Below are 17,097 nucleotides of genomic sequence, written 5' to 3' on the forward strand. Positions count from 1 at the left end.
TGGAAGCTGTGGAATAATGAGAGCCCATTTCCATTCCCTAATGGACTTGATACAGGTTTCAGAATATTCGTGCCGATAATACATGGGTATGGAGGAAGGTGTGGGGGACAGGAGGCAGTAGCTGAAGATCTAGTGACACAGCAAGATCCACAAAGTGAAAGTTCAAGGCTCATGTGCATTGTCTGTGAAGTAGCAGAATTGAAGGTGGACTATGATAAAGATACACACTATAATTTCTAGAGCTCTACCGCCCCAAAAACATTTCCACAGTGGTAGAAATGGTCTAAATTTGTGCCATCCAATGGGTAACCACTTGCCACAGGGAGCATAGCCCTAAAGTGTGAGGTTAAGAACAAATCTAAGAAACAAATAAAATTTTTCTTGGTACAAAAAGGGAGAGACTTGCTCTCCCCTTTCCTCTTCCTCAGAGCATTTACTTTAGAAAACTTAACCATTGCTAATTCTTTCTCGGCCCTTTTCAGATACGATAGAAATCTTTTTAAAACTAAATGAGCTTTTTGTCAGATTTCCAAGCAGCAATGTCTTTCTCTAAGACCCGGGAGTCATCTCTTTGAACATCAAAGATGAGAACATCCAGGAAGAGAGAACCTCGATCTCCCCTTCTCCATGGCGTCTGGCTCCAGATTGTAACTAGCTATCTATCACAGAGATATTAGAAGTCTTAATATTTCTTTGGATAAAGGCAGTCAGCAACACAACGGCTACCTCAATTCCCAGGTGAATTTAAGACATGCTGTGTATTACCAATGGTGCTGGCAAGTGTTGCTTGAGGACAAGATCTCATTCTGTTGTGAACACACATGTAATGGGTTGTGTCTGCCGGGCTATATAAAAAAGTGAGATTTGTCTTTGCAATTTCTTAATGGGTTGCCTGTGATGTACATCCCATTCTGGCATAATGCTTGTTCAGTAATAAAACTGTTTTCTTTCTCTTCTACTCATGCAGAGAGTTTTTTCGGGTTGGCAGGAGATAATTTTTTAATTAGATTTTTTTTAATGTGTATTTAATTTAATTTCCACAAGAGCAACCAGTTAAAAGGTCAATGGAGGAGCTACGGTGGCATCCTAGAACATTCAACACACAAAGGAAGGCAGGAAAGGAGCAGACAAATGAAAAACAAACAGATGGGACAAAGAGAAAACAAATGCCAAGATGGCAGGCTTAAGCTCATCAATATGAATAATTGATGCAAGTAGACTAAACACCCCCTCCCCCCATTCTAAGCCAGGAATGAGTAAGAAAGAAGACCCACCTCTATATGTATAAGAAATACATTATAAAATTGAGAGTAAAAAGATCCAAGATATAAACTACGCGAACACTAAGCGTAATAAAACCAGCGTGGCAATATTAATGCTAGGCAAAGCAGATTTCAAGACAAAAAATATAACCAGAGAGAAAGAGAGATATTCCATAATGATAAAAGGGTCAATTCCTTGAAGAGACTCAATAATGCTAAATATATTTGTACCCATTAGCACAGGTCTAACACGTTTCAAGATACAGGTAGCAGAACTAGAAAAAATTAAACGAGGAGTAGGCAGAGACACAATCAGCCAGAGATTTTAATATCCCTCTCTCAGCAGTTAATAGAAACAATAGGCCAAAAAAAATCAATGATGATAAAGAGGACTTGAACTCCACTAAAATAGCAAAGCCAAGAAATTTTGGTATGTTAAAGAGGTAAGATTTAATTATCTTAACACTGTCTTTGGAAGCACCTCATTTCCAGGTGTTACTTGATAAGCAACATCTTACTGTAAACATTTTGATGTGGTGGTGGTTGGAATATGGTCTGTAGGGATCAACCAAATATTGCTCCCATGTGCCATTTGGGGTAGGAGCTCTGAGGTCACAGAAATACTGCAGGGTCTTTGTGTTTTAGGAAGTCTTGATGTGCCAGTGTTGTGAAATATTTATTATTAATGTTGCATTATAGTATAGGCAGAAACGCTGATCTTTTCTCTTGTAAAATATAGTAACTAAAGCAGCTTCTTAACACTGATTGAATGATTTCATCTCTTTGAGTTAGATGTGTGAGCTTGCTTTAGCTGAACTCAACAGCTTCCTCCAATGTTACTTTGGGGGCAGAGAGCGAACTCCAGTCCCTTAGGAACAAGGTTGCCAGAGTTGGCAAAGAGAAATACAGAGTGCCTAGCTAAATCTGAATTTCAGCTAAACAACAGAATTTTTTTTTTTTTTTTGCTATGGACATATTGATATTAAAATACATCTGAAATTAAAATTTCAGCAGGCCTTCTGGAAATGATGCTTTTCCAAGGTTGTAAGCAGTTCTAATTCAAATACCGAAGTCAAACAAACGCCTTCTTTTGGGGAGTTGTCTCCTGTGATGCAGAACTATAGTCCTTGTAAACTATGACGGAGCAATAAAAAGATGATGGAAAGGGTCACTCTCAAGGTCATCTTTTTATTTAAATATTTTATGATGATGCCCATACAAATATAATCTCCCAAGGAACAAATGTAAAACTTAAAACAAATCATCATTTCAGGTACAAAAAAACCATTTAGAAAATGTGATTATGTTACATACAAGAGACAGGTTAGGTTTTCCGAGTCTGTCCAAGGAGGAAGGTTAAGACCAAGTTTGGATTTTTGGGGTATGCAGGTCGTACTCAATTTCACACAGTAGTGAAATTTCTGTTGCATACATGGCAAAATATAACTACTAAGTATATAATGGGGGGAGAAAAGCAACAATTGCTAAGTAGAGAGTAAAAAATTTAGATCATAGAAGATTGACCTTCATCTTGGCCACATACTTATAATATTTAAAAATATTTGCCTTTTACCCATATATATAGTCAGTAGGGGCAAAACGTATCAATCTTTTGTATAGCATAATTCAAGTCAAAACATGCCTAAAAAAAGAATTCTTGAAGATTCATTTCCCTAGCAAAATACCTTGAAAAATAAAAATATTACAGTCTTTAAAGTTTATGAAAATTATTTTGTTGTGGGAAATATTCACATAAACAGTTACTGACATGCACGTATGCTTTGAAACTTTAAATGCCCTGTTTTTTCAAGGAGCAATTAAAGTATAATCTACTAAGAAGCCAAAATACCCAAATAACTTTGCAAAATGAAAGGCAAGGGTGTTGTCCAATTTCAGGCCCAATTTTTCAACCGAATATTTAATATTTAATATTCACGTAGTTAGGATTGGCCAGTCAGTGATTTTGAGATGTAGAATAAATTCATAATTTCAAACTCACAATTACTAACAGTATAGGGTTTTTCAGTATTTTTTTCCAACTGCAAACAAAAGAGGACGGTTTCTAAAATTTGGTTTGATTCCACAAACATTTATTCGGCACTCGTGTTATATACTGAGGATATATAGCACGGAAACAGCCAGGTTCTTATCACAGTGGAGAAGCCCGTCTGGTGGTTAATTTAGCTGTACAAAATTAGAAGATAGTATATCCTGAGTTTGTAAAAATAGTATATTATTCTAAAAAGTAAAGTGATTTTATATTTATGAAACTTGCCCTGGATTATTCAACTGAACGGTAAGTATTTATTATTTTCATGATTTTGGGGAGACACAGGGAAGCAATAATGCTATTTTTACGGTCATACAAGACACACGCACAGAAGCATACAACGTGTGTTCTTTACCATGTCGATGTCCCCAAATTCAATCATCCTAAAACAGATTAAAAGGCCAGGCTTCTAGTCTTAAAGAAAACAGTCATCCAGACTGTGCACACAGTTTTGGAGAAATGAGGTGCTGATAATCTGCTAGGTGCAATTAAGTATGGGATACAGAACAGCAATGTTCAAGGTGAATGCAGGAGGACAAGAGGCCCAGTCAGCTTCATGGGTGGCTGGACTGGACAGCTGATGCCCTGGCTACCCTGTGTCCATTTGGTAAACTCTCACAAGCCAGACTGACTCCCTGATTTGCTTTGTGAATATTGTTTGGCCCTAACTCACTAAAAGGCACTTAAGACACAGCATCATTCTTGCGCCCTCAGCCAACCCTGGAGGCTGGGGCGGAGAGGCCGGTGGTGGATTAGTGACTGAGCAGTGTTTTAAGCCCAATGTGTATGTCTCTCAAGTCTACAGGCTCATCAAAAGACCGGCCCATTGAACACATGAAATGGGACCCTGGGTCAGACTCTGGAGGACTACCATTTAGGAGTAAGAATGCTGTATGATGCTGTGCTTGGAGACTCTGGTGGAAGGGGTGGTGCGAGTAGAAGTAGAATGACCAGACTCCTCTAAACTGAAATTTGGCAGGGGGCCACGGGCCGCGGCTCCAGAAACCTCCGTCTTTCTGGCCATCAATGAGGTTTCAGTAGGAAATCGGGAACTGGAGGCAGAGGTTTGCACCCTTTCTGTCACTGTCACGTTCCCTCCTGCTGCAGCAGCGGGCACGGCCAGAGGGGACGGCAGCCCCGAGCTGGGGGCCAGGAAGCGCTCTCTCTCTCTCACCATAACATAATGCGCGTCTGGCAGAGGCTGAGAGCCTTCCAGAGGACCAGGCAGGCCCCCGTTGGGCTGTATGATTCTCTCGGTAATCACGACACTACCGTCATTAGCATACTGCTGCTCTACCAAGGGAGGGGCTGGCGCGTACACCCGCTCGGTCACAATAAGGGCCTGGGACTGGCCAGGACCCAGGATGACAGTGCTTGGGGGCGGCATCGTGGAGCCCGCGGCGTAAGAAGTTTCTGTTACTACAATGTTACCAGAAGCCAGTGGATCAGGGAGCCGTGTAGCTACCTTCTGACTCTGCCTGGAAGATACAGAACTTTCAGTGACTATCTCCTGAGTTACTTTCTCTGTGTTTGCTTCAGGCAAAGGTTTTGGAACTTGAAAGCTACTACTAGTGAAGTAGGCATTCTCCGAATTAATCCTAGTTTGCTCACTGAATGAATGGGAAGTTGCCTTCGTACTTGACGCTCCCACAGGTTTTTGCCTCGGCTCAAGTTCCCCATCCATATCTGTTTTTTGACCCAAGCAAATTTCAGCTAGTGTCCTGAATTTAAACCCTAAATCATCTAGAAAACGATCATCGAGTTCTCCTTCAATAAAACTGCAGCAGCCGATGGAACCATGGAGAGACTCAGTGTCTTCCTGAGAATAAACCAGAAGGCAATCTTTGCCTGTGTGAATGTCGTCTTCGTCAGTGTAAGAGGCAGCTTTCTAAAATGGAAATAAAACAGAGGCATAGAATTAGTGACAGCTTCACTTAAGAATAAGGTGGTATTTCGGGGCAGCTGGGTAGCTCCGTCTTCAGCTCGGGTCATGGTCTCGGGGTCCTGGGCTCGAGCCCTGCATTACGTTCTCTGCTCAGCGGGGAGCCTGCTTCCCCCTCCACCCCCCCCCCCCCCGCCGCCTGCTTCTCTGCCTGCTTGTGATCTCTATCAAATAAGCAAATAAAATCTTAAAAAAAAAAAAAGGCAATATTTCTGCCCCAAATGCATAACCAGAGTCTCCTTATAAGAAAACATCAGAGAAACACAAATGGAAGGGCATCCTACAACACAGCTGGCCTGTATTCTTAACAAAAATTCCTATCATGAAAGAAAAGAAAGGCAGGACTCTGGACTGGGCCTTGGATGGGAAAAACAATGGCTACAAAAAGACATTATTGTGATAACTGGCAAAATTAAATACAGAATATGGCACTGTTAAATCTCTAAATTTGTTCACTATATTATGTTAAGAAAATGTGCATGTGCACGTGTGTGCCTGATCATGTGTGTGTGTGTGTGTGTGTGTGTGTGTGTGTGACAAAGAGAGAGAGGGGGACGGAGGAAGGGAGAGATTAGGAAAGCAAATAGCAAATACGGCAAAGGGTTAATAATTGGGTAATCTGGGTAAAGAATACACAGGGGTTCAAAATGTGTATCATTCTTGCAAATTTTCTGCTAAGTGTGAAGAGATTTCTGAGTAAAAATTGCTCACATACACACACAACCAAGTCTGACTGGAGCAGGATAAGAGTGGAGAGGGAAAACCATCAAAATGAAACCAACAGGGCACCCCAGAGTAGAGCTTGCAGTGAGACTGAAAGGGGACGAGGAGAAATCGTTTTCCTGACACGAACCACATCACCATCTTCCCGTCAAGCCAACAGGTGGGCAAATGGTCTGAAAGAAGGGAAGGAGGTAGGAGACAGGAAGGGGGAAAGCACTCTGGCAATTGGCTATCGTGCAGAGAGCGGACAGAAATAAACTGGCCTCCTCAGAAGCCCATCCCTCCACTCCTCTCAAGTGTCCTTCAGATGCCCAACACTATGACTCTGCCCATCCCTGTGTGGGGCCCATGGACCTTCTTCTCAAGAAAGGTACCCAGCCCTGCTTCTAATTCCTCATTCCAGGTGTGAGGTTTCTGACTGCATCCATCACCTCTCCTGCACCTCTCCTCCTGATTTTTTATGAACTGCCTCCATAGTGAAGCCAAGTAGAGAAAATTTAAACAGATAGGATAGATTGGGATTTTTAGGTCTGGTATTCTCTCTGCTCCCCGCAGGCTCATCCCTATCAAGTTTGCTCCCGCAGAGGAACTGTACTTTCTGACCCACTGACATCTGGCTTCGTCACGGGACTTGCTCTGACTACTGAAATGTGAGCACAGAAAAGGCAGCTGTGTGAGGAGTCGGTCATTGCCGGGTTCTGCATGACTCTGTTCCCCATTCCCTGAGGACGGCACCTGCCCAGTCCAATCAGCTCTCTCGGTGTGTGTCTCAGAATGAAGGCAATATGGAGAAGAGCAGAGTTGTGTCAACTGACAAAAAAGGAAGGTGAGAGATAAGCTTCTGTAAAAAGGAAGATTGTGGGGTCATTCATTATCACTAGATAATGGAGCTAACTGATTTAATGGGTCTCCTCTGTCTTTCCTCACAGCCTATAGGCATTCTCTTAAAAAACGACAAAATCCTACTTAGATCCAAGGCAATGATTACCCGAATAATACGACTTTCAAATATAAATGTCTGCCCCCCATCCCCCGCCTCAGCACCTATAAAAACCAACCCTTACCTCAGTGAAATAACTTCTTAAGAATTCTTCATTGACTGTAACAGCAGCTGCTCGAGCTCCGACCAGGTCTCGGGAAGATCCTGTGACTTTCACGATCCTTGTCCTATCAGCACCTATGTTGGCTCCTGTTGTCCCTGTCACCTCGGTAACTTCACCAGAAATCAGGCTTCTGTGTTCTTCCCATCTTCCATCCACCTCAGTCACCTCATGATGCCCTTTGGTGAAGGTAGACCTACTTTCTTTTGTGGTTTCCTTGGTCAGTATACCTCCCACTCTCATGTCTGCTCCTACATCCTCTCCGTGATCTGCTGGCACATGCAAAGGCACCACCTGTGAAAGTAAAGACAGTTGAGAAGTGAGAAGGACATAGGGTTGGTATAGGGGGTAAAGGGATCTGAGCTATGCTGGCAGGCGAAGGGAATAAGCTACTTCCACGGAGGCAAATTAGGAAAAATACTTTGGGTTGAATAACATGTATTTGAGTCTTCTGAAGATCTCCATTCCAGCTTCTTATTTTGTCAGCTGATTATAACCCGGGGAGAAAACAAAAATTATTTAAGTATGGTCTCAGTTCATTTACGCTATTGGCATCAATGGCATTTTGGCTTTCCTTTAGGGTTTAATGCCTCCTTCTATAGATATTATATTTCTCTCTCTCTTCCCCGCCCCCCGCCAGGTGGATACATGCTGCTCCAAATAAAGACTATCTTCGCAAGCCTCCACTGCTACTGGGAATAGCTACCTAAGTTCTTAATGTGATTTCAAACAAAGTGGGGTAGGCAACTTTTGGAAAGTGTTCTTTAAGAACATTTCTCCCAACCTGCTCTTTGGAATGTGGGGACAGCAGCTAGTGTTGGGGGCATGAAGACAGCATGGGAATGGAACTCATCCGTGGAGGAACAACAAGGAAGGAGGAGCCTGTAGAGGAGTCATCACGCTGATCCTTGACTGCCCACATTCGTATCTAAGCCCCTGTTCTCTGAGTTCTCTGACCCTCGATGCTAAATAGTGTCCTCCTGAACACAATGCTTACTGCAGATGGTGATGACAGACCCGGGGGGAAGATACAACAGAGAGATGATGGGACCTCCTTCTATTAAGTAGGGAGGAGGGAAGGTGGGGAAGTTTTGCAAGATTTTATAACTGTTATGGGGGTGGTGGGCTTCCCTTTCCCAACCCTATGTACTGGGAGGAACAGAAATGGAGAAGCACGTCCTTCATTCCCTGATCCTTTTTTAACATTCTCTGGAACATAAGGTCTACCACAGTAGAACAAGACCACTTCAACTCTGCCCTGGCAACAAACACCAGATCATCTGAACCCTGTTTAACAAAGACATGTGAATGAAATCTATAATGACTACTTGACTTTCTCATGACTTAGACTGTTAGGAACAGTGCCCCAAAGCCTTTTAAAATCAGGAAAGAAAACAAGTTCCAAAGACATCTGATTAACTGACCTTGTCTTCAGGTGGCGCCCCTTCGTTATTCCAAGGATGCAGCATCTCTATCGTGCCAGGAATGGGGGTGAAGCCTTTGGTGCCTTCTCCACATTGGCACATCAGCAATAAAAGTGGTACAACTGGACAGAAACAAAATGGAGTCCAGAAAGGGTGAGTCCCAACATATTCTAAATTTATATTGCATGATTTTGGAATTTGTATCTTGCTTCTTAGAGTTCAGTCTTCACTTATTTACAGCCCTAGTTTTGCATTTGTCTTCACTCTGATTTGACCTCACCAAGCTTATTTTGGTGAATCATATCAAAGCCTAAACGCAGCATGAGGGAGTCCTCGTCCATCACTAAAAGGCTGTGTGTGGTTCCTGGATGGAGCACCAAGGCTGGATTCAATAGCATACAAATCATCAAGACCAATTTGGAGACTTAAATCTTTTATTGTTCTTTTTTGTCACTTTTTTAACAGGAGAAAATTCACTATCCCCAAAAACATATTCTAAAAGATCAAAAGCTCCTGGGGGTAGGAAATTTTAGTATGTTCCAATGCTCTAGAACACTGGAACTTCTAAAATACTTCACCACTTCATCCTGGAATAGAATTTAGCAGAAGGCATGACACAGGTTCAAATTAACATTTGAATTACCCGAGTATTATTTTCGAAAATGACTCTCCATTAAAAGCCCTTAAAATATACATAACATTTCATCATGAATTCAATGAAATTTCAGAGCTCCCTCCTTACATTTTATTCTACCTCAGGGACGAAGTGAAAGCCAAGGTTGTCTTCCTGATCAAGGTAGTAAAGAATTAATTACACCTGCAGGCAGTCCTTCCCAAATTAGTTTTTATGCCACTTCCATTTGCCAGCTTCCAACGATGAACTGACTACTTCCTACACTCCCTTTTGTGTGAAAAAGCTGACAGCTCAGCAAATAGAGCCACTCTGAGTACCTACACTGTGAGTAAAAAACTGAAATTAACCAGTGGCAACTCAACCATCTCAACAGATTTAACAAGGGCTTATCAAGTGTCTACCAGGCACCAAGCCCCACATGGGGCCCTGGGGAGTGTGAGATGAGAAGGCAATGTAAGGAGTCTTTGGGTAAAAGATAGAGTCCCAGCTCCAGTACCACCTACAGACCTGGTGAGCTGAGACAAGTCATTTCTCCATACACGTCTTTATTTTTGCCAGTAAAACAGAGACGATGATATGAACGTATACTACACACTGTTGAATGCTGTGCATGCAATTGCACATCTATTACGGGCTTTGACAAGCTCCTCCTTCATCACCGAAATCACTGGGGGTGTCTCAGAGGTGGTCCTTCCCCTTGCTCAGTGGCAAGTGGAGTGGGATTCCACATGACCCCACACTGTAGTACTCTGCTCTTTTGAGAAAGGAAACCGCAGCTCTTCGGAGGCCATGCAGGGAAGGCAGGACTGGTTGTCATTGTCAGGTAGCACCGAAGTACTCAGAGGTGGGGCTACTGTTGGCACTGGGGAAGGGGCAAGCTAAGAAGAGGGTTTGAGGAGGCTGAGCCCCGCCAAGTTGAAGGTGCAAAGCAAGAATTGAATAACTCTTTATCCATCTTCCAAATTCACACAACACATCTTTTCTGAGAGCCTACTATGGGCAAGGCACTGTTCTGAGCACTGGGTGTGGACGAACATGGACAGACAACGTCCACCATCACAGAGCGAGCTCTCACTAACGAGGCTGTCTAGAAAGCTTGATCATTTAAATCGGGATATGACATGTTTTTATGAAACAAAAACTCGTTTTTATGAAACAAAATTCTGAAGAGGGCTAGAATAATCTTTGGCGAATTTTTTAATGGTCACTTCTTGTTTCCCTGATCACCCTCAGAAGGGTTCCAGTGTGGTTAAAGCATCACTGTTACGAAATCAATGACTGCTACCGCAACAAATCACTGGTAGGGCACTGAAATGACTAGCTGAGCTAAAGAGCGGCTTTTCAAATACTTACGTAGCAAGAGCAGAAGGGCGAGAATTATTAGCGCAATGGCTGCGGGTCCCAGGCCAACGTAGGAGTCATGCAGACGCTCCACACAACCGCCGCCTTCCAGACACTTACAGATGGTGAGTTTAAGCACTTGCTTTTCAGCGCAACTGAGGCCCTGACTATCCGAAATCAGAAACTGAATTTCATGTCTTCCAGGCTTTTGTTCCTTGTGTTGCAGAAGCACACTTGTACCTACAAGGGGAGGGGGGCAAATGGAAATAGAAATGCGTGATCACCAAGGGAGGGGTGGATGGAAACATTCTTGAATTGCCGACAATATTTAGCTCCAGTGAGAAGCTTTATTCTTGCTTAGCTTCTCTATTGAAGTCACACTGTGGGCTTGGTTTTTTTTTTTTTTTTAAAGACTTTATTTATTTATTTGACAGACAGAGATCACAAGTAGGCAGAGAGGCAGACAGAGAGAGAGAGGGAAGCAGGCTTCCCACTGAGCAGAGAGCCTGATGCGGGGCTTGATCCCAGGACCCTGGGATCATGACCTGAGCTGAAGGCAGAGGCTTTAACCCACGGAGCCACCCAGGTGCCCCCACTGTGGGCTTGTTAAAATTACTCCAGATTCCCCCAGGAGGCAGGCTGATAGCAAAGCACTGGGTCTGGAAGCATCTTTCTTTGGAAGGCAGCTATGCTCACCACTATACCACCAACGCCGACTGGAAGCATCTTTCTTTGATGATGATTAATTTTAACAGATGTGTGTGATGTCTACCAAATGCTAGAAACCATTCTAGGTACTAAGGATACAGTAACAAACAAGTGGGGAGTTAAATGACATTTCTGTTAAATGACCTTTATTTTACCATCTTAAAAAAACTTCGTTAAGGCAATTTCCAAACAGACAATAATAGAAGACGTTAGTTAGCCCATCCCCAGCTTTAGTAATTTTCAGCGATGGGCCAATCTCATTTCACCTAGTCCCCTCCGTTTTGTTCCCGACACTGTATCACTATATATCCAAAATTTTGAAAAATTTCACATCTACAGAAAAACTGTAAGAATATTACAATGAATTAGAACCTACCCTTCATGATTTGTTTACATATGATAACAATATTTTCTTTTTTAAAATATTATTTATTTATTTGAGAGAGAGAGAGAACAAGAGAGAACACAAGCAGGTAGAAGAGCAGAGGGAGAGGGAGAAGCAGGCTTCCCGCTGAGCAGGGAGCCCGACATGGGGCTTGATCCCAGGAGCCTGAGATCATGACCTGAGCTGAAGGCAGACGCTTAACCAACTGAGCCACCCAGGCACCCTGATAACAATATTTTCTACCCACTCACTTTTTTCTGAACTATTTGAAAGTAAGTTGCAGATATTATGGTACACGTATCAGAATATGCCTTCTAAGACCAAGGGACATCAGTCCTCTCCGATAATTTAGTATTGATATAACCAACAGTCAAACTTTCAGCGTTGCAATAATGCCCTTTAGAGTTTTCTGGTTTTTTTCCTCCCTTGATTCTGGATTCAATCAAGAATTATGCATTGCGTTTAGTTGTCACCCTGATCTCTATGAATGATCTAGGTCAGTCCCACCCTTTTTTTTTTTGGCCATCAATTTGCATTTCTGAAGGCCGCCTATTTCAAAGGAGGCTCTGCAGTTTGAATTTGTCTGATTATTTCCTCATGATTGGATTCAGGTTACATATTTTTGGCAAGAACATGACACAAAGAGTTCTATGAATGCAAGACATGTAGACTTGGATGAACACAAAGATAAAAATGAAGTGTTTGGGGTTTGTTTTGTTTATTTTTGGAAGTTTAAAAAAATAGCCTCTTTTCATTTTAAGGTCCAAATTTTATGGAATTTGATCTGCATAGCTAGAATATACGTATTAAATCATCCTCAAAGCTTTGGAGAAGGGAGAAAAGCATCTAGTCATTTAAAGGAGTAAGAACTCATGAAAAAAAAATCCATAAAAACATGGCCTGGAAGAACATAATTAAATTCATGATTGGCTCTAAGGCGGCAAGTCGAGAGAGGAGAAAATGCAAAAAGAGGACTTCAATTTTATCCATTATCATTTAAAAAAAGAGGTCTCCTACAAATATGAGAAACTGTTAATTCCTTTTAGGTGGTAGGTACATAGATGCCTGCTATATTAGTTGCTGGAATTTTCTGTGCTTTAAAATTTTCCCAAATAAATAAAATAGATGAGAGTTATTTATTATCATGACAGCTAGCCGATCACCTTATTATGTAACTAAGGAGAAGAAAATTGGTTTACAGAATCTTCTCTAAATTTGTCTAGGTATGTAAAGTACAAGTCTTTATACTTTATAAGACTTTCACTTATAATACTCCAACATGCATATCCTTAAGAGCTTCATGTTCCTAAGACTACAAAAAATTCAAGGACCCATCAAATTCAAACATCTTGATCTTCAGATAGAAAATACATTTATGTATCCAGAAAGACTCCAGAGACAGACTGTTTGGGTTCAAATCCTAGTTCCAGCTTTTAACTAGCTGTGACCTTGAGAATTTTTTTTTTTTAAAGATTCTATTTATTTATTTGAGAGAGAGAGTGAGAGAGAGAGCAAGCATGCGTGCACATGAGCAGGAGCAGAGGGAGAGGGAGAAGCAGACTCCCACTCCCTTGCTTAGCAGGGAGCCTGAGGCAGGGCTCAGTCCCAGGACCCTGGGATCATGACCCGAGCTGAAGGCAGACGCTTAACCCACTGCACCACTCAGGTGCCCCTGACCTTGAGAATATTAAGAAAACTCTCTTTGACCTTGTTTCTTCATCTGTAAAATGTTGATGACAGTAGGGCCAAAGTTGTAAGGTGACAGACATTAGTAGAGTGCTTAGGACAGTGCATGGCACCTCCCAAACATCATATGTTTCTTAGATAAAATAAGTAAGAATTGGAAACCCAGTAAGTTCAATGCAAAACATGTTTACACATCTTAGACAAAGAAAGGTCAGCTCCAATCAAGTATTCAGCCTGGGTGGGAGTCCCCGGCTTCTGTGAGTACAGAATTAGAAACTGAACAAGGAGACCAACCACTTTTCAAGTTTTGAGGCCTGTGACTTAATTACCCTAAGAGGAATCATCTGGACGTCTGCCACCCAGGCCTCCTGCTAGCTGAAAACTTGATCTTAAGTAGCCTCTGTTGATCAGGATGGTGACTGTCATCCTCAGGGGAGGCAACTTTAGTTAACTGAGAGCATAACTATCCTCTGCTAGTGAGTACATAAACCCTAAGATTTAAAAATTAGTTATAGGATATTCAAGCAAATTAAAGACATTGTTTTAATATTTTTGTATCATATGGGAATTATTTGTAATCATTACTGTGCTTTTATACTTGCATCATTTTTAGGAAAATTAGCCCTATTAACATGACAGCTTTGTAACTCTAATTTAAAATGTGTGATTATGTTACTGATTTGGCCTTGTAGCTGTTGGTTGAAATATCACTGGTTTGTTCAGTATTGGACCACTGAAGAGGACTTCAGGTTCAGTGCATTTATAAGTTACATTTACTGGAATTTTAGAATATAGGGATCACAGGAAGTGAGACGATGCATCTGATTTGTTAATTCAGATCATGGACATATATAGGCAAAAAATGAAATATGCTAAATTTATAAACATAGTTTGAGACATTGAAGGTGTTTGTTGACTCTGTAATTTGTAATCAAAGCTTCTTAAAATGGTGATCAAATTCTGCTAGACTTAAAATAACAATAAATTTGTTGATTAAGAAAAGCATGGGTATTATTTTTGAAACTTTCCTAAAACGAACACTTATTGTTTAAAACAAAATAGTCTCCTGGATAGTTCGTGGTATTCAAAACCACCCTGGAGAACACCCAGAAGCTTGTGTCAAAAAGGGGCTATTTCTAAGACATGGATATACGCACAGGGTCACCTGGAATGGGGCGGTCAGACAGGCCCTTCTTCATACTGTGTTTATCACTGACCAGTTTTGTGACTTTGAACAGCGACTTAATTCTAGTTAAGCCAAGATCCCTCAGCTATAATCAGGGAATCATGTTATAGATTAAAGGATTAAATGCGATAAGGCCTATGAAGGGCCAGCAGAGTGTCTAGGACTCAGTCATTCATAAATATTATTTTAATGGAATTGTGATCAGAGCTTAAGACTTTAGAAGGCATCTATTCTGCTGTGCTTAGACAGGCTACTCCTCACCTTACGAGGCAAAACAACTAGATCAGGAGCCACTTAAAGAATGCCCAGCTATCTTTAAGACATCAGATTGTTTCTCTTCTTTCTCTGTTCTGTGACTCCAAATGGGGCATCTACTATTGGCTGACGAAAGACTCTATACCTGAGCTTCAGAACCTCATTTTATAAGCTTGTATAAAATTGTATCAGAACATAATTTATGAAAAAAAAGCACGCCAGTATTATAACGATTTTAGATTTCTCTCAGGTTCAATACTTAAATACACAGTCCACTGATTTTGCTTACTTTCTTGGTGTACTATTTGCCATTTTTCTGCCATTCCAGCCGGTTTGTCGATGATAGAGAAACTGAGAGGCCCACTGTTTTGGGATCCATCCAAGTCCTCTGCGGTCACATTCACGTACGGCACGTTGTCACAGACAGTCTGCACTGGGTTGACCAGTGTGGGACAGTTGTCATTGATGTCCTTCACTGTGATAACAATGGTGCCAGTGATGGTTTTTCTTGGATAACCTTAAAAATGAGAAAGAATAAATATGAATATGCTGCCCCTATTGCTGACAACAGACACAGTCTGAATTCTCTTTCCGGTTTGGTACGGAGAAGGCACTAACAAACTGTAGCGCTTTCCATCCTAGATATGTTTCAAGGTTCAGATCAGGTCATGTCTTTTAATCTGCTAAATGAGTAGAAATGTGAAGGTTTGTCCATTGGAGAGATCTGAGTTCCCTACAAGAACAAAATGAAGGTCTCGGATGTTCCAAAATAATACTAAAAAAATACCTAGATACACCTAGATACACATAACGAGAAGAAATACATATGTAATAACTTACTTTCGGATATTGCCAAAATCTTTGCAGTGTATGTACCATTTTGGACATATCTGGATTCAAAATCGGGAATTTTTACAAGTTTAATTTCAGATGTAGCAGAATTCACAGAGATCCAGTTGTCTATATCTTCCAATTTCGCATATCTGTTATAAAACAAACATAAAAATAATTCCCACTTCTGGATAAATTGATAATCTCTAATAATCTACAACTCTTTCAAGGTTAATTTTTGGTTCATTCTCTATGTTCTTGTTATAGGCATTAGTTTGAAATCATTTTAATTTCTTCCAACTGTCCCAAAAGCCTTCTCTCTTTACAGCATATCACACTTATTTGGAACATTCTATATTTCTGTAATGTACCCAAGACATACACAAGGGCGATCCTTTTTGCCTACAAACCCAGGAAGTTTGCAAGTTGCTCTCTAGTCTGTTCTACAGCCTTTGGTCTAGTCTCCCTTAAATTTGGGGTAAACCTCTGGAGAGTAACGTAGTTACCCAACAACAACTGCTGGAGGAAATGTATTTGCTACCTTCTTGCCTCTAATACTTTCTTTCAGGAAAGAAGACAGGTTTAGACAGAAAAAGACAGTAAATTTCATTCTTAATTTTCTCTTTGTTGCTTTTCAGCTTTCTCTAGCCAGAATTACTTGGAGGTGAAACACCCAGTATCTGTCTCACACTCAGCTGGTGGAGGGAAGGTGGTCTGGGGGGAAATTTCTCCGTGATTCTCAGTTGCAGGTACAACCCTGGATAATTTAATCTCCAGACCTTTGGGGGGCTGTAATACTGGGAGTGAAAGAAGAAAATGTTCAAATTTCATTATGATTTTTTGAGGACAGGCATTTAAAGTCATTTAAAATAAAGAAATATATTCATAACTGTCTCTTACCTTACATGGGCTACTTGTCCAGTGTCTTCGTCAAAAGCTTGAAATTTTCCAATTATTTGGCCTTGGCTGGATTTATCCATGCTCTCGCTAACATGAACGGAGATTGTGCTACTTCTAAAATGAATGCCTTCTTTCACATTTTTCACCTTTACTTTGAAGGGAACGGATGTAGGCTTATATTTATTCTTAACTGATTTGTGAAAAGCTGCTCTGTTGGTGACAGTAATGCTGAAATCAAGATTCTTTATTTCTTCATAATCTACTTCCTAGGAAGACAAAATCAAAAGGAATTCTTTCAAAAGAGAAAACAATTACAACACTCATAGAGCATACATACACACATGTGTAGTTTCAATGTTAGATATGACAATTTAACATATGCGGAATACATTAGTACTCAGTAATCTAACTCATAACAATACCAAGCAATTAAAAAGTCTGTCAGCTTGGATATTCATCAATGTTAAGGATGATTTAGGGCACATCCCCCATTTATCTTTTTAAAGTCCAGATCATTGAAAATATATAGACACACACACATATTTAACAACCTGTTTCTTTTACTTTATTGAAAAAAGTTAATGGACATGTGATATAATATTCCTTAAAACGTGTTCTATGGGTTTGTTCTGGTGAAAAAGGTCACATGCCTAGTGGTGGCAGCTGGCTG

General features: G+C 41.0%; 1 protein-coding gene across 1 annotated transcript in view; it reads right to left on the bottom strand.

Moving 5' to 3' along the window:
* Positions 1–2,430: 2,430 nt before the first annotated feature.
* The window catches only part of DSG2 (desmoglein 2), a 60,877-nt gene continuing 46,210 nt past the window's right edge, over positions 2,431–17,097 (bottom strand). The window contains exons 9-15 of the mRNA XM_080820926.1: positions 16,428–16,693; positions 15,537–15,679; positions 14,986–15,213; positions 10,489–10,716; positions 8,502–8,623; positions 7,042–7,371; positions 2,431–5,200 (exon numbers count right to left, since the gene is read on the bottom strand). Of these exons, the coding sequence (XP_080677052.1) occupies positions 4,187–5,200; positions 7,042–7,371; positions 8,502–8,623; positions 10,489–10,716; positions 14,986–15,213; positions 15,537–15,679; positions 16,428–16,693 (2,331 nt within the window). The 3' untranslated portion in view covers positions 2,431–4,186. The remainder of the gene's footprint in view (positions 5,201–7,041; positions 7,372–8,501; positions 8,624–10,488; positions 10,717–14,985; positions 15,214–15,536; positions 15,680–16,427; positions 16,694–17,097) is intronic.

This window comes from Martes martes (genome assembly GCF_963455335.1).
Source record: "Martes martes genome assembly, chromosome: 13".
In the NCBI taxonomy this organism is placed as follows: domain Eukaryota; kingdom Metazoa; phylum Chordata; class Mammalia; order Carnivora; family Mustelidae; genus Martes; species Martes martes.